The sequence below is a fragment of the Amblyomma americanum genome, chromosome 8 (genome assembly GCF_052857255.1).
Source record: "Amblyomma americanum isolate KBUSLIRL-KWMA chromosome 8, ASM5285725v1, whole genome shotgun sequence".
NCBI classification, from domain to species: Eukaryota; Metazoa; Arthropoda; class Arachnida; order Ixodida; family Ixodidae; genus Amblyomma; species Amblyomma americanum.
The window spans coordinates 5,767,178-5,791,103 of record NC_135504.1 but is presented as its reverse complement, the minus strand read 5'-3'; the positions used below and the strand labels follow the sequence as shown (position 1 = coordinate 5,791,103).

The window sequence follows — 23,926 nt, the reverse complement described above, 5'->3', positions numbered from 1 at the left end:
AAACGAAGGTCTCTTTTTTATGCTCGATTATCATGCACCATTATAAAGAAATGAAATGCAGTGCACTCTTTAAAAACAGGCTATGCCCTAACACGAGGGCTGTTAGCTAAATAGTTGAGGGTTCGACGGAAACCTGTCTGGCGAGGGAAATTCAGCATATCCAGAAACGAGCTCCCGCCAAAGTCATATAAGAAAAACGTAAAAGCATTGACGTTTCAGCACCACTACGGGTGCCTTGTTCACAACAGGGTGAAAACGAGATGGGCTGCTGCTTATGTAGGAAAAATGTTACGTATCGTGCGGATGTATATCTCGGGTAGATCGCCCCGTGTCGCGTTAATCGCTTGGCTTGTCATTTGTATGTGAAGAAATTGCTTGAGCAGGTGAGTAGATAACGATTTTTCTTTCTCAAGTATGCGCGCGGAATCCCAGTCAATCAAGTGGCCCCTGTTTTGCTGGTGTTCGGCGGGAGCGTTAGAAGTCGCTTTTTTGTTTCTGACGTCACGCTGTTGTTCTTTGAAACGTCTATTGACGTCCCCTGTTTCGCCTTTTCTTGCAAAAGGTGCTGTGAAGCCTATATAGTGCAACTTTTTATTGCAAGCCTGTTGCAGTCTTCTAACAATTGTCCGGTTTCAGATATAGGCTTTACGTCATGCAAAAATATTGTCTTATCAGATCCATAATCTTTTCGGCGAATTCGTCAGATGGTGTTCTACTCTGCACTGCTAAAACTGCGAGTCTCTACTTTCAAAACTTCAGCACTGTACTTCAGTAGCATTTATAATTCGGGACGAAAATTTCCTAATTTCAACGCGTTCTCAACGAATGACCATAGAGCGTCGACAACGCGTAATTGATGAATCTTAGCCCCTTATCAAAGCTGTTGCGGCGGCATTGCGCATGTGGCACCATTTCTTAAATAAATGGGCGTATAAAGCTTCCGTTTTTAGGGCTTTGATACGTTCTGCCTTGTTTGCATTTTCTGAACGCCATGAAACCGAAGCCGTGTCGCGACCCCTGAGAGTCATGGCCGCCCACTCGAATCCATCGCAAATGCAGTAGAGTTGCGCCATCTCGAGATTCTCTCGTGACGTCAACGGGTGTTGGCCGGAAGCATCGAGTCCGATACGACCAGCTAAACTTTAGATTATAGCTTGTACTCGAACTCTTCGAAATGGACGACACAAGAGCTCGAAATAGGCAGAAGCAGAGAAATAAAGTACAAAAAACGAACGTCTTCTGAAAGACGTGGGAGTTATACTTCAGTTTCACCATGCCTCAAGACTGCTGCCTGACATGGCACATCGGACACAGAGATTGATTCGACTTTTGCTTAGCTGAATGACACAGGGAGCTTGAGCATTCATCTTTCCGGCACATTTTGCAGCTGCACTGTTAAAAATGTTCTCTACTGGGGTATTTTTGAGCGCCTTTATGTTTTGAGATATAGGTTCGTTTTTGCAAAATTTTTTTTATCTACACTAAGAGTTTATGTTTGGCTAATACAATTTTGCATCAAATACACTTCAGTGAAACAGTTCATCAGTGAAGAAATAGATGTGCTGCGCGCGGTATATGCACCATATCGTTGGGCCAACACAGCGAACGAATGGATTGGCGGTTGATGTGTTCCACAATTGACGTGAGAAAAAGAAATTAGTATTGCAACAAGAAGAATGGAGGCCAATGCACACGAAATGGGACAAACACTACGTGCGGGTGGTGTGTTCCGCGCCTGTTTGAAACCTTCTTTTATATCTTTAAGCATGCTGAGCCAATTGGCGTGGCCATTTGGTTTTGTTCTGCATAATATTTGGTGCCCGTCACACAGTGTGTGTTTGAGTCATCTTTGGCTTCAGTGACAATAATGGTTAAAGTACGCAAATTTATGTTACTATAGGAATAAGGATGGTAACCACAGAAGTGCAAGCATGTTATCTCACACAGTTTGTTTGGAATGACATGAAGGATGTATGCTATATGTTTATTGCAGCCCCTAAAGCTGCCATGCTATGGCCCCGTAACATATGGCAACTCATTGTTGCTAGCTAGGACAGTGACATATAGCCAAGGACACATAAGAAGGTTGATGTATGAGTCACTAACCTGCCAACTCTAGCACAACTGTATGGTACAATGCATGCTCCAACCAACATACATTTTTATTCATGCAGGCTACGTGGAGGTGTTAAGCATGTGCCGGTGGAGGCATTAAGTATGCGCGATATTTATCAATCGCATCCGGTTTGTCACATACTAGTTGCGAGTGATCACGCGATTACGGCTCTGTATTCTCATGTGCTACCTCTCTTGAACCACGTGTTATCCATACTTGTCGGGAGTGCAAACCGAAGCACGTCCTGAACAGGCTGTTTTCCATCTGTACACAGATATAGCGCTACTTGGCCTGATTTTGACGACCACAATTCTGGACGCTCAAAACATACAGGCGGAATTTCGGAGAGCTTTGTGAAATGACGCATAAATAAAGAAATAGTTACAAGATTAAAATTTTGGGGTTCAAACCCCAGTGCCGCCGGGTACCAACCGGCGGTACCATGGGTACAGCCTTCCCCTGGCCTGGTGCTCGGCTTATTCAGGGCGAAATTCTTCAGAAATGGGTCTTTGACCGCACCTTGAGGAAACGAATATATCTTGTGCCATGATGATCTTTGATCGCAGATGCCCTTGCACCATAAAAATTCACTATAATCATCACAAAATTAAAACCATGCATCTGCATTTGGTACTAGAAAAACAATTATACTTTTAAATGTTTATTTGTACTCAACCAAACAGCGTTTCAAGCTCTTCTCTGGTAATTTAGTTTATTAAAAATATTTTGGTGTTATCCGCCCTAAATGAATAAAGGTTATACCGAATGACAATCTCTGATAAATTTGATCCACCTTCGAAGAGAAGCTCCACCATCTTTCTTTTAGCATAGCAAACAGCAATAGCAAATTTTATGTCAGTTACATGAGAACCACGTACAGTTATTAACGCCGTACATCGACAGCAATTATTTATACGCCGAATACCTAACTTACGCGATGTTGAAAAGAAATTTGCAGTCTAAAGCATTTAAAACATTTTTAATGTTCAGTATTTTTTATCATTCCGATAAATGCACAGGTTTCCGACGTGATATTTTAATATTCAGAAACGAAAAACTTCCTGGCACTGTTTTCTCTCCATTTATGTATTTATGTTTGTAATGACGGGGGTGCGGGGCCGTTGGAATGACGCGGTACGCTCACTGGAAAAGGACGCGCTGCAGTACGTGGAAAATGAAATGATGACGGCGGCCAGGGCGAAGGGCATCTGGGAAGTATCTGCGGAAAACGCAGGCCTTATCGGACACAGGCCCTTATCGGACACAGATGACATTAGCGAATATTAACTCAAGCTTAGGTAAGACGGGCGGCTAGATCCTGAGCCCATTAAGCAGTCTGCTGCTTAATGGCGTACACCATGCTCGCGCCAACATCTAACATCACTCTTTCTCCAGAAAAAGCTGGATACGGTTTATACAGAGGAACGCAAAAGCCGGTGTCACACACTCTCCTGACATATCCGTGAAGATAAGTCCCACAGGCCCTATATTGCAAGGGATAAAGCTGTTGCTGACAAAACGAACTCAGTCACTGTGCGATGATGATAAGATATGCGCCTGACTCACCTTGTCTTTTGTACGGGTCGGTGAGGCTATCTATGATAATACTCGCACAAAGCACTTCTATCATCCCTACCGTTGGACGGGAAAGTCCCCCCGAAGTGTTTTCGTGGAAGCTGTTTAGGGGCAGTGGTATTCTATTCAGATTACTCACGCTGCCTGGTTTTATTCACGCTACTTGCAGCGGGAACACAGGTCCAGTGTATCTACAGAGATTACTTATAAGATCGCTATTTGCTCCGGCAGGGATTAAGCCAAATCGGGATAATTTACACTCGAAGAAGACAAGGCACTTACAAAGATGCTGATTTCGAATTCAGATGATCCCGACCTTGGTCCTGTTAATACATATTATGCTGACGAGATCAAGGCGTGATTTTGAGTAAAGAGGAAGTGAAAGTTAGTCCAGATGGACGTATACAGTTTCCACTGTTATTGGGTTGTCCTGAGCGCTGCAAAGGCCTCTTTCGACGTGTAAGTCCCTAGTACCAAGCGTTCGCGCAAGTAGCTTATGCGATTGCTTAAACTTAGGAAGCGTGAGATATTCCAAGGACTCCAGCCACTGTTCACTAGACCTCCGTCGGACAATGCCAGAGGTCAGCCCTAGGTCTTGCAGCGAGAAAATTAAATTAGGCAGCTGCATTGAACCGACTCACAAAGTGGCTGTGTCCCTATTGAAGGCTGCTCAAAGTTAGCTTAAAGCTTTTATATTTTCAGAAACCTGCTTTGGAAATAAAATAAAGTATAACTTAGTGCAGACAAGAACAGCTTTTTATTAAGACAACCAAAGCAGCTTGACAGAGTCGCTTTGTAGACCTGGCCAAACAACAAAAACAATAACAATTGCGCTAGTCGTCGTTGAGATTTCATGATATATATATATATATATATATATATATATATATATATATATATATATATATATATATATATATATATATATATATAGAGAGAGAGAGAGAGAGAGAGAGAGCTGGTATCATTGGTATCACATTGTTGGCATCGTTGGTATCACGTATATATGCACACATATGGCTGGTATCGTTGGGTTGTTGGCTAAAATAAGGCACGATAGCTTCTAGGAATAAGAGCTTTGTAGTCGGTGCCATTTAGTGTTCGGGATAAATGGCACCCGTTGAAACCATTTAAACAAAATCTAATAAATAACAGGGCAGGAAGTACGTGAACTCCAACTGTCTGTCTAATAATCCGGTCATAAAGAACACACAACACAGAAGGCACACAGAAAACTCGCTGTATGCAGACTTGTTCGGGCTTCCAGTCCCGGAGATGCACAAAATTAGCGGGGCAGGGTACCACCCATACGAAGGTTAGTGTACAACGTCGTTAGGCGTGGTTATAGTGAAGGATATGTCTGTACTGACAGTGTGAGCTTGAGCCAAAGACATCATAAATGTAAACGCAGCGAGCCGGCTGCGATTAGGATTTAGTCACAAAAATGTCTCTGTTCCCGCAGAATCACGTAACAAGCTCGCTCATTCCGGAGGTCGGAGTTGCTTCGGCCAGTGTTTTCGCCATTTTTGTTGCGCGATCGAACCATTCATCGGGCATCCCGAGGTAGAACTGCGGCTCCACCAACCACATTTCCGGTGAAACGACGCCTTCGAGCTCTTTCTGCAACTTCCGGGACGCCTTGTCACACACCATTTCCGCCAGGGCTTTACTGCACTCCTGCTCTCTTCGCGTGGGGTTAAATGAAACCAGAAAAAAATTCAAGTGTTAAGTTCATTGTTTAATCAAGTGATGCGCACCGTACTGAATAATTTTTTTATAGCGTGAGAGCTTGCATAGACAAACAGCAACAAAAATTTAAAAATAGACGGAAGCTCCGCCTTAAAAGTATTACGCGGCAGCGTTAATGTTTATTTCCTAGTTTCTTTCTTAATTATCAACTCTTCCTATTTACAAACACTAATTAGCATACAACAGAAGGCATACTAGACCCCGTGATACACCACAGGACCCACAAGATCTCCTTTAACCAAGTACGTGCCTATGGCTTAGGAGTAGCATGTCTGTATCGCACCGCAAGGGTGATGGGTTCGATTGCCGACTAGTTGCCCATGTTCTTTTCAGTCCCCCCCCCCCCCCCCTCCAACATTTCGTCAGTGCACACAGCGTTACCTAGAAGACAATAAGGCACCTCTCTAAACAAGCCAGATTATAACAGCCCTCATGACCTACACTACAGGAAATATTACAGCCGGAGCTTGCATCTATGTTTGTCTTTTACCGTCTCCCGTTTATGGCGGTTTTCGAATGCGCATCAGATGAACCCCAATTGTCTTGCCAGATTCAACGCAAGAACCTTATTTTCTACCAACTTACTTTCTCTCGCCATCGTCAGAGTGCCAGAGCTCGTTCTGCTGGTGGTGTGTGTTTATTTCGCAGTGCGCCTCGAAGCATGCCCGCCAGAGCGCGGTGTCGCGTACATCTTCCCACCGCTCACTGTAGCCGGTCAAGACCACTGGGTCTAGCTTGTCCACGTCATGGATGGATGAAGACGAGTTGGCGTTTACGGAAAAACGCACGCCCGCCGATTCCATTACGCGTCGTGTGACCTGCATTTTGAACATATGAGGACACTCGAAATGCCATTTTCGCATCTGCATGAAAACAAAAAAAAATTTGTATTGGAAGCATAGAAAGGCTGGAAAGAACCGCCTTGTGGTTTTAATTTGATTCTTAAGAAAGAAAATAGGATTAAAAAATTTTGCACGAATTCTTGAATCTCGTGGTCGAGACATGTCGTACGTATGGCTTTGTATAGAAAGCTATAACGGTGGATATCCTTCCTGCGTTTTTCGTGCGCATAGCTAAACAGCTGGGATTTAAAAAGGAGTATTTCAGGGAAAAAAGGAAAAATCAAATTCGAGCACAGAAAGATAAAACACATGTGCAAGCAATAGCTTGAGCAACGAAAAATGTACAATGTCAGCGGTTGTTACGGTGAGGTCGAATCGACATAGGAACACATAACTTTAACTTAAAATAACTAGTTTATGACAACGCGTAAGAAATCATGTTTTTATGTCTTTTACGCAGTATTATTGTCGAATATTGACGCTACAACTAATACAATGGTTTTGACAACTTGGTTCATAGTACAAGGGAATCAACAGCGACTAGACCCGTAGTTGTGCCTACCTTTTGTGCGTACTTTGTCCCCTCATACTCCGTATTCTCGTCGACCCATTCAAAATTTTTTCAGGTTCCATGGAAAAGTAAATACATGCTTGGTGCTGTAATGGGAACAGTGAGTTTCCTTTTATATGTAATCATCTGTGCTTCTAGCGAGAAGCAAGGTGTTTGCCAGAGGAGTGCCTTTGCCAAAAATCGCTTCGGTTCGGTTCATAGGGGTTTAACGTCCTAAAGCGACGAAGGCTATGAGGGACGACGTAGTGGAGGACCAGGGAAATTGTACGAAAATTTCGACCACCCGGTGTTCTTTACCGTGCGCTGATATCACACAGCACACGGAGCTCTGGAATTTCGCCTTCTTCGAAATTCGACCACCGCGACTGGGCTCGAACCCGCGTCTTTCGGGACAGCTGCCGAGCGCCATAACTAGTGAGCCACCGTCTGCCACGGCCTGCCGTTGTCGCAAATGAATACAAGTTCGATATGTATATTACAATTGCCCAATGTATATTACAAACAACGTATATTACAAACATTACAATCAATTGCCATTACCAGGAATTCTGGAAAAGCGCTTCTAGTTGCCTTGCCTGCCACGATGTGGCGCATGGCTTCAAACGTAGAAAAATAGCGCGTTGACATTACCCTTGACATGTGAAAAATGAGATAGCGACCGACAGGCCGTATAGCATAGCTTAATAAGCCGCTAGGTTTAGCAACAATTGCTAGGCGCTACTCCAAATTCCTTGTAATGGCAAGGTTATTTTCCGATAGCGAGCCATTGTTCGATTCATACTACACAGAGTGGTGCAATTCACCACACGCCGAAAGAAAAATGTGTTTTTTTTAGCGGACAGGGTCACATTCCCCTTCCACACCACTATTGAGGAGTTTTATGCACCTTTTATAGTTTTTAGTTGACCCTATGCGCTTATAGTCTCTATACAAATGGTCTACAGACAGTCTATAGACTTCTTATTGATCTGTTGCCTTCCTATAGATATTTCTTTTTGCCTATTAATAGCCTATACACTGTCTATACGCAAAAATCAAAATGTGTATGGCCATAAATCTATAGATTGTCTAAAGACAGTTCATATCATTTATATTGCCTGAAGACGCTCTATAGGATTTGTCTATAGAGAGTCTATAGAGTATATAGACAAGTCTATGGACAAACCATAGACTGTCTTCAAAATTTTTGTATGGGAGAAATCGCCTTAAAAATAAGAAACGAAACAGTACAGTCTCAATTTTCTTTTAGTGCTTTGACACCACGCAGCACGATTAGCGTTTTCGTTTTTGACGTTTGTACCTGAAAGTAGTGGATGTGAGTGGCGAAGTCGCGAAAAGCCCCCAGGAGGCCAGAGTGGGCCAGTGTAGCCGTGGCAGGTCCAGATGTATCCGCAGCCAGTTCCCTGAGGGCATCCATGACAAGCCTAGACCAGCGTTGAGGGTTTGATCTGAATGTCAGGGCCCCTTCTCTGCGCTGTTTCATACGGATCCGCTCTTCCTGAAAAGCAATTAATTTTTGCAGCCAAATGATTATTAGTCCTAGAAACTAGTGCGGTTTGGTACTTACCCCACTGTGCGCAATAATGACCTTTATCGCTCGTACAAATTTTACGCCGTTCTCATCTCGACCTTTGCGAAGTACTATCCTCTCGGACGACTTCAACAAAGAAGCTTTTTGAGCATTTTTTAAGAATTTTGCGATATCCTTATGACTCTATGCTCTGAGTATTTTTACATAATACCTAGTGTATTGTACTCGTACGCCACGAGGCGTTCCAATCTGCAGATGCTTTCGAACAGTGCTTAACATAATCACCATGTTTTCTTTTGCAACATACCTCTGGATCGAATATTAAGTGGTTCCTAACAGATAGCAATTATTTCCCCGTTCCGCTGGCAGCGTAGACTTGAAAAACAATCAGAGATTTTACTTCTGGCACTGAAAAGACAAGCATGCTAAATTCTGACGTGTGATGTTAAAAATTTGAATGGCTTCAAGTTCTGAAATTTGCTCAGCCGGTGATGGCAACGCTTATAAATTTTCGCTGTTCGTTCGATGATGAATGACTGTAGCCGAACCATCGCCGGCACACCCAAAAGCATCACGGCCGAATGCTTTGTGACCTATGCCCAACATTTGCCCTGGTGTGCTATAAGCTTTAATCATACGTTTTTGTCATGGATACTCAGGAGTGAAATGATAGTCGTAAATAAAAAGAAATGAACTGGTATTTGCGTGAATGGGCTTTAATCTCCTCAACAAGACAGCGTAGTGGAGGGTACATGGATGTGTTTGTTCTTCGCCTCTATTGAACTGCAGCTACCGTGGATGGGATTCGAACCCGCGACCATCTGCTTAGTAGAGAACACCATTGCTGCTGAGCATACTCGGCAGGTGAGATGACTTTTAAGCGACTGGCAATACAGCGGCCCGCTTTCGTCGACACACGGGATATTTATAAAACCCCTATATTGCGACAAAGCTTACCGCTAGGCAAGTGAATGAGGAACGCAGGAAAGGTCTCAGCAAAAAAAAAACAAACAAACAAACAAACAAACATACAAACAAACAAACAAACAAACCGGACACTGAGAAAAGAAAATGCCGGTTCAATGTGCTATCTTTACCGCATATCATGTACGCCCCGCATTTTAGTATCTTTAATGTAGCCTTTAGGCGCCTACGCTTGTACAGTCATCAATCTGCGAATATATATTTCTTTGTGTTCGTAAACTCCCCATCCCCCTGTGACTCTATGCAAAGTTCATAGTCAACTTCTCAAGCTCTCCATAAACTTTTCTACACTGAGTTCCTCACGGTGCCCTTTATTGAAGGAGTGAGGAGCACTGAAATTTTGTTTGGATAAAAATTAGCTGCGGATGTGAACTGCTTTGAATCGCATTGCGTTTCTTTCGTGTCATAATTACCTTCTTGCTTTTTTAAAAATGGTCTTTTCTTCCTTATATTCTGTCCTAAAAAGCATGAGATTCAAGGACGTTGATTAGCATAAACACGCCCTGCTCTTGCATAAATATCCCGCCGTACCTTTTGTTCAGGAGAAAATAGCAACCAGGACAAGAACACAGCTGATATGAAAGCAATTGCGGACACCATTGACATGAGGCTCTGCTCATATATTACTGAAATTAATATTTCTGGGGTGCGTTTAGATGCTGGGGTACAAGTTATGAATTTCGCTACTTTATGCCTTTTTTCAGTTGGCTTTTCTGTTGAGTATTAAAAATTTGAAGGTCACAAGCAGTGGTCGCTTGCTTTTTCTCGATAAAAGGTAGTCCCTATTGCTGCCTAACTCCACGGCTCCGACAATCCGACGACTAGACTGCGCAAGGTGATGCGGTGGTTCCGGGTTCGAACCCCAGACTAGGACAAATTTTTCTTTCAATACGAAGTTTCTGTGCAAGCTGTATAGCTTTCCTTTGTCACCCTATGGCAGCGCTTGGGTGGATGAAAATAGGTAACTGCTGGCTTATTACAAATCAACTGCACCTTGGGGATTCCCCTAAACATTTTACCTTCACAATCCGGCAGGCAGTAGGTCACCAGAGGCAATAAACAGAAAATTTCTGTGTCATGTACTCAGCGCGTAGCTCAGCTGTAAGAACAAAACACAGTTTTGTTTCAGGCCGTCATTAAAGGAGGGTATGAAAGGAGGCTGAAAGCAATTGTTTCAAAACATATATCCTATTCGGCGCCAATAAATACTCTCTCCTGTTATTTAAAGTGCAAGATGTGCCCACGTTGTTACGGAAAAATAAAAGTTCTTACATATGTATGGTGTACAGGTGTAGGGGTCTATGGGTGTTGCCTGTATTGCGTCCGCAACAGAAAGGAGGTGAAACAAGACAAAGCTTTTGGCTTCTTTGCCAACTTCATAATCGTCTGCCAAGGTACGTGGAGCGCTTTCTATTCAATGAAACGCTCACCTCAATTGGGTAATGACGTACATCGTTGGCGTACGTGTCTAGCTGGCGCGCGCTGGTTTCATCAAAGACCTCCACTCGCCACGCTTGTCTCTCGACGATGTCTCGACTCAACTCCTTCCAAAAGTCACACACGTGTGGCTCGACAGTTGGGTGTGCTGGTTCAGTTGCTCGAGTACCACTAGGAGCGTCGCTTGCGTTTTTTTCTGCAAAGATGTCAAAGACACGACAAATACTTGTTGAACACCTCACGTTGTCGTAAGTGACCGTGGCAGTAAAGTGCAATCTCAATGAAGTGGCTCCTTTAAAGTGTACAGTGGGAGCATATGATAATGTATCTTTAGTTCTCTATATATTCCGCCTCAAGGACAGGAATCAAAGAGATGGAGGGGCTGCACAAAATGCTTTGCTGCAACATGCATGTTTGCTTATCATACAGAGCAATTGCAGAGTCGTTAAATGAAAAGAACACATATTAAAATGTTAAGAAACAGGGCAAGCGCAATCGTGACACGGAAGGAAACACATAGAAATCAGTGCTTATTAGAGAAGATATTGAGCGAAAGCGCATTAAGCGTAAGCCATAAAATTATTGTTTGCATGCCCTTTAAAAATCGTCCATAGACAGTCTATAGACTTCTTATCGACTCTATTTCCTTCCTTTAGATATTTCATTTTGTCTTTTCATACACTATAAACTGTCTCTAGACAAAATTCTACTAAATTGTATGGCCATAAATCTATAGATTGTCTACAGACTGTCTACAGGATTTGTCTATATACAGTCTATAGACTTGATAAACAGAAGTCTATGGAGAGTCTATAGACTATCTAAAAATAATTGTGACGGCAGGTTTCTACAAGAGCAATCTTCGCACTGTTTCACGATAAAAGCTTCGAACTCCTCTGACTGCTTGCTTGAACAGAAAAAGAACGTCTATAAACCCAGACCTCTCGCTCTCCTATCGATCATTAGTGAAAGACCACGCACTTATTTTGCGGGAAGATGCAGGTAGGTCAACGTTGCTCGCGTCATGATGTCCCTGTAGCCTGTCGCAAAAAGAACCAATGAGCGAAATTTTGGGGTACATTTAACAACAAATACAAGTGGCATGGTGAATGACGATGTTTAAAGTAAAATAGATGTCAATAGTTCATTTCGTCGTGCATTTTATTATATTTGTTGGCTCTGTAACGTCCCCTTTCTGATGTAATATCTCAACATGAGGCCCTTGAGGAATCACTTAAGTTACATCTGCGTTCTTTTTGAGACTCATTCGCATTGATCGATAAATGTTCAACCCAAGGCGAACGTTGCCGATGAACTCAGAAGATGGTCGCAGCGTGCTTCTTGCTGCCCATATCTACAACAACCGGTGACTAATGTTCTCAAATGGTAGACCCTTTTACTCAGGCGTGTCAGAACGTGCGATGGGGGTTGCATGTGAGTTTCAGCTGCACTCCACTTTGCATTCAGCCTGATTATCTTCAGTTCGTTCGGGTGTCAGCTAATCGGTGAAGCACGAAAAGACATGTTAGAAAAGTTACTGCTCGGCTAGCTGGTTTCAATTAAATGCTGGTTGAACAATGGGCAGAGGCAAAGATAGCGACGGAAAACCGCAGAACTCAGGCGACGATTATCTCTGACTGAGCCCATTGGTAACTCGCGCTATCTTGTCTCCTGTTTAGAGCAAACCTTGGGTCAGATTAGCAAACTGGTTTCATCTACCAGTTAAGCCCCCGCCTTTCCTCTCCCCTCTTCCTCGTCCTTGGGTCGGATTAAAACGAAAAATAGACGGATAACAAGCAGACTAAGCTGGCAGTGGACAAAGGAGATGGCGGATATTTCAGTGTTGTAATAGGTCTGGGGCAACGTGAACGACATTTCGAACAGCTACAACGCCTACACGAACACCGCTGAATGAATATGAAGTAAGAATAGTGTCGCTGCATTGTATCACTCTACAAACAGATGTACTCTCTGAAGATAACAAGTGGCCGGCATAGCTAAATGGAACTTGAAGTTGGTTTTTAGAGTTGTTTGCAGCTGCGGCTAGGATGTCATATCCGGTCATAAAAGGGATATCATTCGGTTTTAAGTGCAGAGAGAGCCGTTTCATTGATCTGAAAAAAAAAAAAACCGCCACGCTTTCTGCCAATGTGCCAGTAATATATATGAAAAACAGTACCAGCACTCAACTGTGATTGCCTAGGCGAGGAACGTGAGAGCGCACAAATGTTTTCCAGCTATATTTCAAGACGGGATTGTTCAGTTAATGCCTTTAACTCTAATATAAAAAGAATAGTTTGGATGATGGAGCAAAGCATGGCGCGAAAATCTCGGTAGGTTGGTTACAAGGCATTTTTGCCCCCCAAAACTGGAAAATCGTCCGGAAAGATCATTCGCTGTAAGCTGCTTTCATGCCTTCTGTTTTATTTATCTTATTGTATAGGTTATAACCAATAACGGTGCAAGATACAACTGAACGGTGCTACATAAAAGGCAGAACTGTTAAAAAGACATGTTACACAAACTGGCACCGCTATAAAAAGGGGCAAAATGCGCCTTGTTTTCTCTGAAAAGGTGGCGTAATACTGGCACGAGGAAGGTCTTAAGAAACGAAGAGCCAGCATGACGTCATTGTCCGGGAACCCGGAGGAGCGGCCGTTTCTTCTGAGTTTGATAAGATTGATGTCACATAATTGGAGCTACATTCTGCTGCAAAATGAAGCGCATTGCTTGCTTACAAGGTCGAAAAAGCATTCCGAGTTGATGCACAGCTTTTAACACCCTCCCGCTCCATTTGCCGCGCAAGAACGATGCTTCAAAGATGCGCACAGCAATTGTCAGGATCAAATTTAGTTCTCAATTGCACCTTTATTCGAAAAAATAATTCTTGTGCCAAGGACATTTGAGATAATTCTGGTTGGTAATTGTGGTGTTTGCGCCTGTGCTGGCAATCTTACTATTCCAAGATTTCAAGCGAGTTCTAGGATGCTTGTTTTGAAGGCGCACAGCAATTACGTGGACTTCCTCGAAGTCACGATTTTTTTAAACCTCCGAATAAAGGGGGTCTGTGTGAGGGGTGCAGCTACATAAAAAGTTCTTTATAGACGGAGTAGTAAAGCTAAAAGTTTAATGTAAAAACGTTGAAGGTTGGAAACCCTGACAAGATTTGAAAACTACAAAACTACAATGCAGGCATCATGAAGAGGAACTGTCGGTAAACTCGCACAACCTAATTTTCTGACATTAATGAATGCTTTGCCGCGTAAGGGTTTTTTTCAATCTCTCAGAAATATAACACAGCTGCAATGAAGAAAAATGAATAACTGGAAAATAAGAACTATGGTTAGGTAAGGAGACTGTGATAGTGGAATCCACATACTTATGATATAGCAAAAAAAAAAAACAACAACGCAGTTCTTGCGAATTCTAATGTGACTGAAAACTACTAGGTTACAAAAAAACAAACTGGATAAATAAATTCTAACGAGGGATACAACAATTTCGTTTAACGCAGCGTTAGAAATGATTTTTATTTTGCTAGCCGCACTCTACGCATGCTCTAAATGAAATATAAAAAGCAGTATCCTCTATTTATTAATAGATGAAAACCTCTGAATCTCACCTTTGTAACCCTTATCTCGTTACAAAAAGAAAAACGCTTTCAATTGTGCACGCAACGAACACTTTACAGTACACGAAAAACCTTACTGTCGCGTTCTAAACCACGTCTGGAAACGCAGGAGGTTTCATATCACGCATTAAGTAAAGGAACAGAAAGAAAGCAAACATCTCACCTTCGGCATCATATTCCCGCGCCTTGCACGAATGACAACTCACTGCACAGACCGGTACACTTTCCCTCGCGTCGGCCGAAGGTGCGGAAGCCATGCTTCCCACACGACAAATGAGACGCTCTGTCCGCTCTCCGGTGAAACTTCAGTTGGTGAGCGGAAACGAGAGAGGGAAGCAGCGCCCTTTCCCTCGTTACCTTGACGACGAGGACTCACTCTGCCGATATCACGTTTCCTTGTCACCGGACGACGGCACGGAACCAGCAATAATGGTGCGTTCCGCAGACGCCCAGCGACGCGATTTGGCGCGTAGGGCTCCGCGTCGACGAGGCATCAGTTGCGCGCTGTATTTGCGCGCGAAACCAACCAGCCTGCTTGCTCCGCTTCCACGTCATCCGTGTCGTAGGAGATTTCAGCTATATCTCACAACGTGCTTCGTGACGTCATCCGCTTTCGCGCTCCGTTTGTAACTCTGGCTGTCGCCCACGAACGATTCGCCGCTACCGCGACACGCGGCCTGTGTTTCGTCCTTACCGCCCGTTTCTTCACCGACCCTGAAACGACTGTGCGCATGAAAGCTTCCCGCTTGCTTTTCGCGGGAACGCCATTCTACTGATGTTTCCATTGCGTTGTGTGCTTCGTGAGCGCTTGCGCAAGTGACCGCGATATCGCCGATCTTATCAATAGGAGCAAATAGTGTCCATTGCATATCTTTATGCAGAAAAATGTGAGGGGAAAAACGTTACCGTTCTGTTCCAAGGCTTATTACTGTCCTTCGTTTTAATATTTTGTAGCATTCTTCATTTCGTGTGCCTATTTACTGTCACTTTGTATAGGACTGACAGTATTTTATTTTCGCTGCTTCTAGGGAGTGTACAATAAAATACTTTTCACACATACCCTGGTGCGTCAACACAAGCATAGCGCTCACGCGGTTTCGTTTTTTCCTGTGTCCGCATATCCTGAAGTTTGATATAGATTTTCTTTATTTTTGTCGTTTGTCACTGTTCCTGTTGCTACTGCCTAAGTCTCAGGGAAGCCGGGAACAATGACAGAGGAGCGTAACAATGTAAACCGAAATGGGACGGAGCAACCTTTGCCCTGCAGTGGACATAGGCTGCTGCTGCAGCTCCTGATGATTTATTTATTTATCACAGTAGCCGCAGCGCCCTTGGGCATTACAGCTGGGGGAAAAACAAAGAGGCAATCAAAATAACACAGGTAGCGCAACATTCCGTGCACATCGGCAGCACCATCAATACATCATGAATACACTTCACGAGAACGCTTAAAAACACACGCACACGCGCAAACAACACACAAATATTAGTATTCTATTTCAAAAGGGATACAGAGTTTGCAAATACCTCGTTTGATTGTTTTGACACGATATGGGATGGAAGCTTGGTCCATTCACCTATCGTTTAGGGAAAAGTAGACATTTTGAAAGTTTGAGTTTTACAGTGTATTTCTTTAATCTTATTCGCATGGTCTAGTATCAATGACACGTAATAAGGCTTGTATAAATACCTATCTGGATGAGCGCCATCCTTAAAAAATTAAAGCAGAGCCAGCCTTCAAGCTTGCGCCGTCTACCTACTGATGTCATCTGGGTTGGTGAGACGTGGTGAGGGGCGTCGTGCTAATCAGTAGCGAGCTACTGCGAGCAGCGGTTTTTAAAAATTATTTTTAAATTATACGGTATAAAGAACCGTTCTTTAAAGAGCCGTGCACGGGCCTCTAGCACCTCGCCTCTATTGAAATGTGGCAGCCGTAGACGGAATTCAACCCGCGTCTTTCAGGTCAGCAGCCGAGCATCTCAACTACTGAGCCCCCGCGGCAGCTTCCAATGACGAGTAAAAGAAATTTAATTTCGTGAACTCTCCTGTGTTGCTGCTCTGTTTCAAGAGAAGCACAAAAGAAAAGCAAATGAAACTTTTCAAAATGTGTCATAAAACTGGTAATGAAAACTGAAGGAAATGGGGAATGTCAATTAGAAAATTAGGAATTATACTCGCACTATCCGCTCGTCCTTAAGGATAACGGAGTGGATTCCAAGAGAAGGCAAGCGAAGTATATGGGACAGCAGAAGGTTAGGTGGGCGGATGAGATTAGGAAGTTTGCAGGCATAGGGTGGGCGCAGCTGGCAAATGAGAGGGTTAATTGGAGAGACATGGGAGAGGCATTTGCCCTGGAGTGGGTGTAGTCAGGCTGATGTCGATGATGATGACGAACTACCACCTTGTTCAAGGAGACCGAATATGGTTCAGGAGCACTTGAGGCAATCAGAGAGCCTGCACAAGGAGGTGTCACGTCCCGCACACTTGTCCCCGGATGGGACTAAACGTCTCCACGGCGAGCTTTGAGATCTTATGAAAAAATGCCAGCGTGATGGCTCCATGGCTGCCGCACTTTCTGTGGGTGCCATCGTTACCCTGGAAAACGTTTTTATGTGTCCCATGACAAAGGGAAAGATGAAGGCGCAAGTGATGCAGGCAAGGCGTACCTTGTCGTGAAACGCTGCACTAAAAGACGCAGGACATCGAACATGCAAATGCGGCCCCTTCTAGTGAATTTCGGATCATCAGCTAAAGATGCAGCCATGCGCGTCGCGGGAGAAAGAAGATGCACGCGGCTACGGCCGCCTGCCCAGCCGGCCACGAGAAGCAGGCTGCCGGATCCAACCCGTCTCCCGATCGTCCGCACCAAGCGTCCAAGCGAGGCATGGAGCAGTGCAGCCGGCGCTACGAGCGTCTCTTGGACTCCGTCGTCCTTCGCCGTCGCAGGCGACGGAGGCGTGCCGCTCAGGTAAAAGGAAATCAAGAGGGGAGTGGCTGCTGTGCCGGCCGTCGGCAGAATAGCTGTCGGGGTCAAACTGCCAATGGGGTTAAACTGAAGCCAAAGTTCCATGCGGGCTATTTGGCGGCTGCTCGCACAGTAGATCTCGTCCAATCGGAAGGAATCACCTCTCTGCCATCTGAAACATACTTTGTCATCAACGCTACCTGCATTGTGCAGCTAATTTTGTTGACAAGGGGTCTTTATCTTTCCTTTTAGTATTCATGCGTCAAGCATATTTTGCTGGTATCATCTGTGGCATCAATTCTTTTGTCCGGCGGCTGCATGCAGCAAACACAGTTGCTCAAGCTTACAGTACGCAGATGTGCTATCATACTTTACTGCATCCGGCAGGGCTTAATGAAGTGGAAGTGAGCGTCGCAGTGACATATTTGGAGTGAATAATAGAAGCCACTGCAGCGCAGCATTGCCAGGGTATTATGGAAAGAGAAAGTAGAGGCAGGAAACTAACACATCCACTGTCGTTGCGAATTAATTTATTGGTTTGTATGTTCCTTTTTATTTCTTTGATTAGAGACCTGCCTCGACTGGAACAGTGTTATCTTGTAGCGCACCAAGTACGAGTGAGACTTAATTGACATTACAGCGCTCTGCCTTTACAACGTACGCTTGTGAGGAATGAAAGCTTAAGTAACGCAAGATAAAACACCTGTTCATGTGATCCAGCCTGGCGCTGGGGCAATGCCATGATGGTAGCTGAAACACAAAAAGATATGCAGAACACTGGAAGCCTTCAGCGAAGTTGTAACCGCGATGGCTTTCTCCTCGTCAAACCACGAGAGAGCGGGCTTCCTACCGTGGCGCATCTCTACGTGGCGACAGACTCATAGGATGAATAGATGCTGCTCGTGCCGCCAGGTGCTGCAGAATCTCCGCCGCTTCACCGAGGCGGACGGTGTGGTGGCGCTGGCTTCTCTAAAGTGTGACGCGCCCAAGCTGGTTCTTCTGGAGGACTTCCTGGACGAGCTGGCGCTGGTGCTGCACAACTACCTGTTCAGCACCAACGAACACGTGGTTCGCGTCGCGTTGGACGTAGTACGCAGTGCAGTGGCCCGCCGTTGCCGCCGCCTGAAGCCATGCAACCTGGAACACCTGCTGGCCTCCTTACTTCGCACCCTCGTCAACGCGTCCTCGTCCACTGTGTTCTATATGGCACGCATGACCATCCAGGTGAAGTACAATATTGGTACGGCAATTGGGGCTGGTAGTTTTGCTCAGAAAGAACCGTGTAACAAATAGTTTTCCAGGCCTGGTTCGCCTTCCTTTTTCAACCACTGGCGTCATATCCGTCGTAGCTTCTGTTGGCTATAGAACGCTTATGTTGCCCCACGGTGGATTCTCATCAGACCACAGTGAGTTTATTAATTTGCAGAATTTGCCGCAGTGCACATACATTTTGCGTTCGCATCCATAAAATTATTTTGTTGATGAAGCCTTATGATTCGGAACAATGCCGACTATTACAGGTTCCGTATTCATGACTTAGATCGTAGCGTTTGCTTAGTGCGTACAATTTCAGATTTCTGGCACTGGAGTACTGAAAATTTACACAGTGGGGCGTCGCCTGGAATTCGAGTCACGAATGTGATGACTAAGACCTTCTCCAAGGATTCAAACCCACGCAAGGGCTCAAACACGCGTGCACTTACGCGTGTGCACGCACACACGCAATCGCACACACATACACAGACAGCTTCAGTCGAAAACTATGTGCAGCAAAACAATGCCAAGTTTGAAGTGCATCGCTGATACTTTAAACTCTGCAGCCAGAGCCACTAAGAGGTTGGACGAGTGTAAGTTATACTCATTCCTGCCAGTGTTATTTGCTTGAACATGGAAAGTGACTCTAATTTCACGAAACATGATCTCTTGTGCGTTTACGCGATTTCGAGCAATTCCAAGTAGATATACCCCGACATGAAACTAAGCGGCTATTGCTAAGTAATATTAGCTCTATTTACATTTGGACGTCACACCAAATCATATATTAATCACGTCAAAAGAGGGGGGGGGTTGAGGGAGGAGGGCGATAGTCTTTCCGTAAAGCATTTTGATGCAGTGTTATTAGGTCCACTGGCAATAATAATTTCTTTAAAATAATAGTAAATTGGGCTGTTTGGTTTCGCATATGCATAGTAACGCAGGGCAACAAAGATGATGTACTAGAAGACTGGAGGAGCCCTAACTTTACACTGAAGTTTTAATCAAACAGAATGGAAACATGCACACGTTCGGATGATCTAGATTTCGGCCATGCTTACAAGGTGCTGTCCAACCTTCAGTTGAAAGTTAGCGCTTGTCCCGTCTTCTGGTCTGTCGTCTTTGTTGTTTTGGGTTACTATGTATATGCTTTTTGAAAAGATCAGTTAGGGCACTAACACCATCAAAAGTAAATGCATGATCGATGGTTCCCGTTTTCAACATCTTCCCGCATTACTGCGGCGCAGGACATGCTGCGAGAAGAACCAGAACTGGCCTCAGCTGCGCTCTCCAAGATTCTCGTGCACTGCGACGCACGTCAGGTGGTGGAGATATACATGCAGCTCATCGCGTACGTCCTCACCTCCGAGGACATCCTGCTGTCGGTGCTGGACCGCCTGGTGGCGCTGGCCGTGCGAGACCTGATAAGAGACAGCATGGCGCACCGCTTCTGCGCCTTTGAGGCCATCTACTCGCTCCATTACAGGTCAGATTAGACAGGCTATGAACCTCGTTATAACGTAATAATGGACGTAACGAAGGAAGGATTATTCCCTTTGGAAGCTCGGTCAACGCGGGCTACAACAAAGTCGCATGATCGCTGCACCACTGAGCTAGCAGTCGTACGAGACTTCCTGCACTATATTAATGTAAAGCAGATAAAGAACACTTCTGCACATATGGGCATGCAAGCAGAACCAAGGCATCAGAGAAAGAGTACTTGCGCGGGAGGGATCTCTAATGTTATCGCATTGTACTCCTAAAAGTAGGCTAATCGCTGAGGGATAATGAAAGAAAGGACAGTGTCCCTGTCGGGCGAAGTGATGCGCAAAGAGGATTCTGGGACGCTGAAGGAACCTATTGTCATACTCTTAAGGCGGAGATTTACTGTCCTCTAGAATTTTTCAAAAGTGTGCTTGGAGTGCGAACTCGTAGAGACTTTTTCACAAGAACACGCATAATTAGCTATGAGGACAGTAGGAAAGAAGGGGAATTCCTAGGCTGCTACACAATAATAAAAAAGGAAATACACAATTCAAAATACGAATGGCACTAAAGCAGACAACTGTAGAAATTTCTCCGGAGCACCCGAGTAAGGCACCTTCTTTTCTCTTTCTTCTTTCACTCCCACCTTCCTCCCTTCGCTTACGGCGCAGTTCAGGTGACCACCGATATGTGAGACAATTACCGCACCCTTTCCTTTTCTCAGAAAGCAATTTTCTGCTTTCGTGTTCCCTCAGTAGAGTTGTTAGAACAAACATATATTCCGCTCCTTATAATCAGAGGACGTTTGTAGCCACCCTGTGATGAATCATCCGCTGCCATATCGCAGACATTGTTTTCGATAGTGCAGGCGAATAATTAAAAAAAATCATCCGGTCTGTAGGAAGGCAGGATTGCAGTTCACATTTATTGTTCGACGAATGCACTGAGCTTGCGATGACATTTTTTCAGGATAGTTGGGGCATTAGTGAAATTCGTTTTAAACGCAGAGGACAGCGCAGGAACGAAAAAAAGTTGAAGCGCTCTGTCCTGTCAACTTCGTTCCTTCCTGTCCTTACAAAAATGGTCTATAGACTTCTTATGGGCTCATTTCCTTCCAATAGATATTTATTTTCGTGTATTTATAGTCTATAGACTTTCTCTAAAAAGCCTGCTAAAAGTGTATGGCCATAATTTTATAGATTGTCTATAGACTGTGTATAGGATTTGTATTGCCAATGCACTGTTCTCTAGGGTTTGTCTATAGAGAGAGAGAGTCTATAGACTTTATGGAGAGAAGTCTATGGACAGTCTTTCGACTGTATAAATAAATTTGGGTAAGGGTGCGCTGTCCTTTGTCGCTTAAACCCAATTCTAGCACTGATATTAAATTCTCTTGAAGAATGGATGGCGCTACGTTTGTTGAAGAAGAGTAGAGGGAAAGGCGGTGTAAAGCGAAAATGAAAATTTATCTTCCTTGCTTTCTTTCGACAGGTTCGTTTCTGTCGCTGCTGTGCCGCAGTTGAGAAGCCTGCGTTGTTGCTTATGAAGGAGATGTTTATTAATTGCTCTTGGATAGCGTACTTGACCTCCCCCTCCCCACCCCCGTTCTCACTAAGACGTCTACCATAGCCCATGTGCAGCTTTTTAACATTAGACACCACGTGCCACTCCATGAGGCCTTCACTTCGCATGTCGCGCAATTGTATTGCAATTCGTGGTGTACCTGGCACATTTAGCGCCATGTCCTTGGAACATTATATGGTTTATGGCTTAGGGGGTTTTAACGTCCCACAGTGACTCTGGCTATGATAGACGCCGTAGTGAAGTGCTGAGGAAATTTCGATCATCTGGAGTTCTTTATCGTGCACTGGCATCGCATAGTACAGGGACCTCTAGAAATTCGCCTCCATAGAAATTCGACCGCCGCGGCGGAGTCGAACGCGCGTCTTTCGGGTCAGCAGTCGAGTGCCATAAACACTGAGCCACCGCGAATATAGAACACATGTCCGAGACAATTGTTTATTACTCACACCATGATGTGCAACTTGGAAATATTGCTGCTTTCTGTTTGTATTCTTGCTTGTGACGATCGGCATTACATTCTTTGCTCTCGGCAATTACGGACGTGCTGACCGTGGCGACGCTTGTTTCGACGCGCAGGTACCTGAGCAGGCATGACCTGCTAACGTACGGGGAGCACATCTCGCTCCCCAAGCCGCTCTTAGAAGCGCTCAGGAGGCGGCTGGCGCGCCGCTACGTGCCTCCTATGAAGGCGGACACGCTGAGGCCTGAGATGATGACGGACCTGGACTTTGCGTGGATAGCACACGGTCCACCAGCCAGGATGTCTCCTCCGGCAGAGGATGAGTGCGAACGGGACGTCCGCTTCAAGCTCAGTAGCCCGCCTTCTGCCTTTTAGGCAGAGGCACAAATTACGCACTTATTCTGGCATATATTTAAGGCCCTTCGCTGTACTAGCAGTAAACAAGGAGTTATTATAGAACAGTGTCTCTGCAATATTTGTTTTAGAGCGAAAAGCTCTACCCCTCCTATGCTGAGCCTGAAGGTCATCTGGCTCTTGGATTTGAACTTTAACGGGAGGCGCACATGTGCAAAATCGCGCGTGGCAGGTGCCTTGATCTTCTTCATCGACGCCATAGCTGCGCGCTTGGCAGTCACGTCCACCGCTGCGCTGGCTGCTGCTCGGCCGCTCCTCCTCGCTCGCTGTGGCATGTGATGTGCCACGTGATTCGCTCTTGCGCTTGGCAGTCATCTTCGCCACTCTGGACGCTTGCTCTTGCACTTGTGGTACGGGATGCATCACGTTATTTGGTCTCACTGAAGTATTACAAAAATAAAGATGAACCGAAGCAAAACAGTTTCTAGCCATGCTTAACAGAGCTTTCGCTCAGTATATCATGGCTCATGTGAGCTGAGCCACAGCTGCGCTTCCTAATAAAAGCTTCCTTGAAAGAAAAACAACGTTGTCGCCCCCATAATGGACCGCGGTCCATCGTGGACCGCATTTTGTGCGCTGTGTCCTGACTAAGCATGCTCTACAACGTATTCAGAGCGAGAAAATGACAGCGCTTGTGTTATTAATGAGCGTTTTCGCGAAAGCTCAACGGATTGCGCTATCTTCTTTTATTTGCAGGAACGTTTTTATTTTGAACCCACCTCCATTCTTTGTTATAAAGCAGTAAGGACCATACAAGGTGTTTGCTGCCCATGGTTACAGCGCAGGCAGCAGTTTATAGCTCATATTTTGCACCCAGGAGAGGAAGAGTTGCCCACGACAATCCCGGTATTCGCGCAGAATCTCTCAGAGCTCTCGTTTTCGCAATATTGCAAGCCTGAAATATATTTTAGCTACACAGTGCTCGGTACTGGCGACCGGCAGATGACGCTAGCTGATGACGTCCAGAAAAGGAGGGCGTACCTATGAATCTAGACAAACATACAGGGTCAACATATTTGCTTTGAGAGGAAAAATATTAGGCACTGAATTTTAGAGTGCCTCAGCTTTTCTCTTAAGCAAGCGATGGTTTTGAGAATTCAACACGGCTGTGTCTTTTAGAAAAGGATACCACTGGTCATACCCTAAGATATTGCGCACCAAACAATTCAAAACTTGAGGATGAAACTCTTACTCCGAGGTGAGCTTTAGTACTCCGCTGCTGAGAATTTAGTCTCTCTAGCTTTTTACTCACCACACAGAATCTTGCAGAGCCGTACGTATTCATTCTCTGCCTTCTAAAAGCCGTCTGGGCTGAGAGGGACAGGCGC

General features: G+C 44.8%; 2 protein-coding genes and 1 long non-coding RNA gene across 3 annotated transcripts in view; 2 read left to right on the top strand and 1 right to left on the bottom strand.

The window, feature by feature from the left end:
• Nucleotides 1-306: 306 nt before the first annotated feature.
• Nucleotides 307-23,926, top strand: part of LOC144100823 (uncharacterized) — a 33,292-nt gene continuing 9,672 nt past the window's right edge. The window contains exon 1 of the long non-coding RNA XR_013307856.1: nt 307-383. This is a non-coding gene — a long non-coding RNA (uncharacterized LOC144100823). The remainder of the gene's footprint in view (nt 384-23,926) is intronic.
• LOC144100820 (uncharacterized) lies at nt 5,088-14,961 on the bottom strand. Its single transcript, XM_077633688.1, has 5 exons — nt 14,600-14,961; nt 10,799-11,001; nt 8,154-8,351; nt 6,026-6,258; nt 5,088-5,375 (listed from the first exon to the last, which is right to left on the bottom strand). The coding sequence occupies exons 1-5, from the start codon at nt 14,691-14,693 to the stop codon at nt 5,156-5,158; spliced, it is 948 nt and encodes a 315-aa protein (XP_077489814.1). The 5' UTR covers nt 14,694-14,961; the 3' UTR covers nt 5,088-5,155.
• On the top strand, nt 17,222-22,991 carry LOC144101466 (uncharacterized). The gene is made up of 4 exons (XM_077634650.1): nt 17,222-17,404; nt 18,314-18,625; nt 19,903-20,141; nt 22,301-22,991. The coding sequence occupies exons 1-4, from the start codon at nt 17,222-17,224 to the stop codon at nt 22,557-22,559; spliced, it is 993 nt and encodes a 330-aa protein (XP_077490776.1). The 3' UTR covers nt 22,560-22,991.

Excerpts from the sequence above, each read along its gene's own strand:
- LOC144100820 (XM_077633688.1), bottom strand. The coding sequence starts at position 14,693 with ATGGCTTCCGCACCTTCGGCCGACGCGAGGGAAAGTGTACCGGTCTGT. Across the intron at positions 11,002-14,599 it reads GCGGGAATATGATGCCGAAG|AAAAAAACGCAAGCGACGCT; the intron begins GTGAGATGTTTG and ends ACATCTTTGCAG. Across the intron at positions 5,376-6,025 it reads TCTGACGATGGCGAGAGAAA|AGAGCAGGAGTGCAGTAAAG; the intron begins GTAAGTTGGTAG and ends CCCCACGCGAAG.
- LOC144101466 (XM_077634650.1), top strand. The coding sequence starts at position 17,222 with ATGCACGCGGCTACGGCCGCCTGCCCAGCCGGCCACGAGAAGCAGGCT. Across the intron at positions 18,626-19,902 it reads TGGCACGCATGACCATCCAG|GACATGCTGCGAGAAGAACC; the intron begins GTGAAGTACAAT and ends ACTGCGGCGCAG. Across the intron at positions 20,142-22,300 it reads ATCTACTCGCTCCATTACAG|GTACCTGAGCAGGCATGACC; the intron begins GTCAGATTAGAC and ends TTCGACGCGCAG.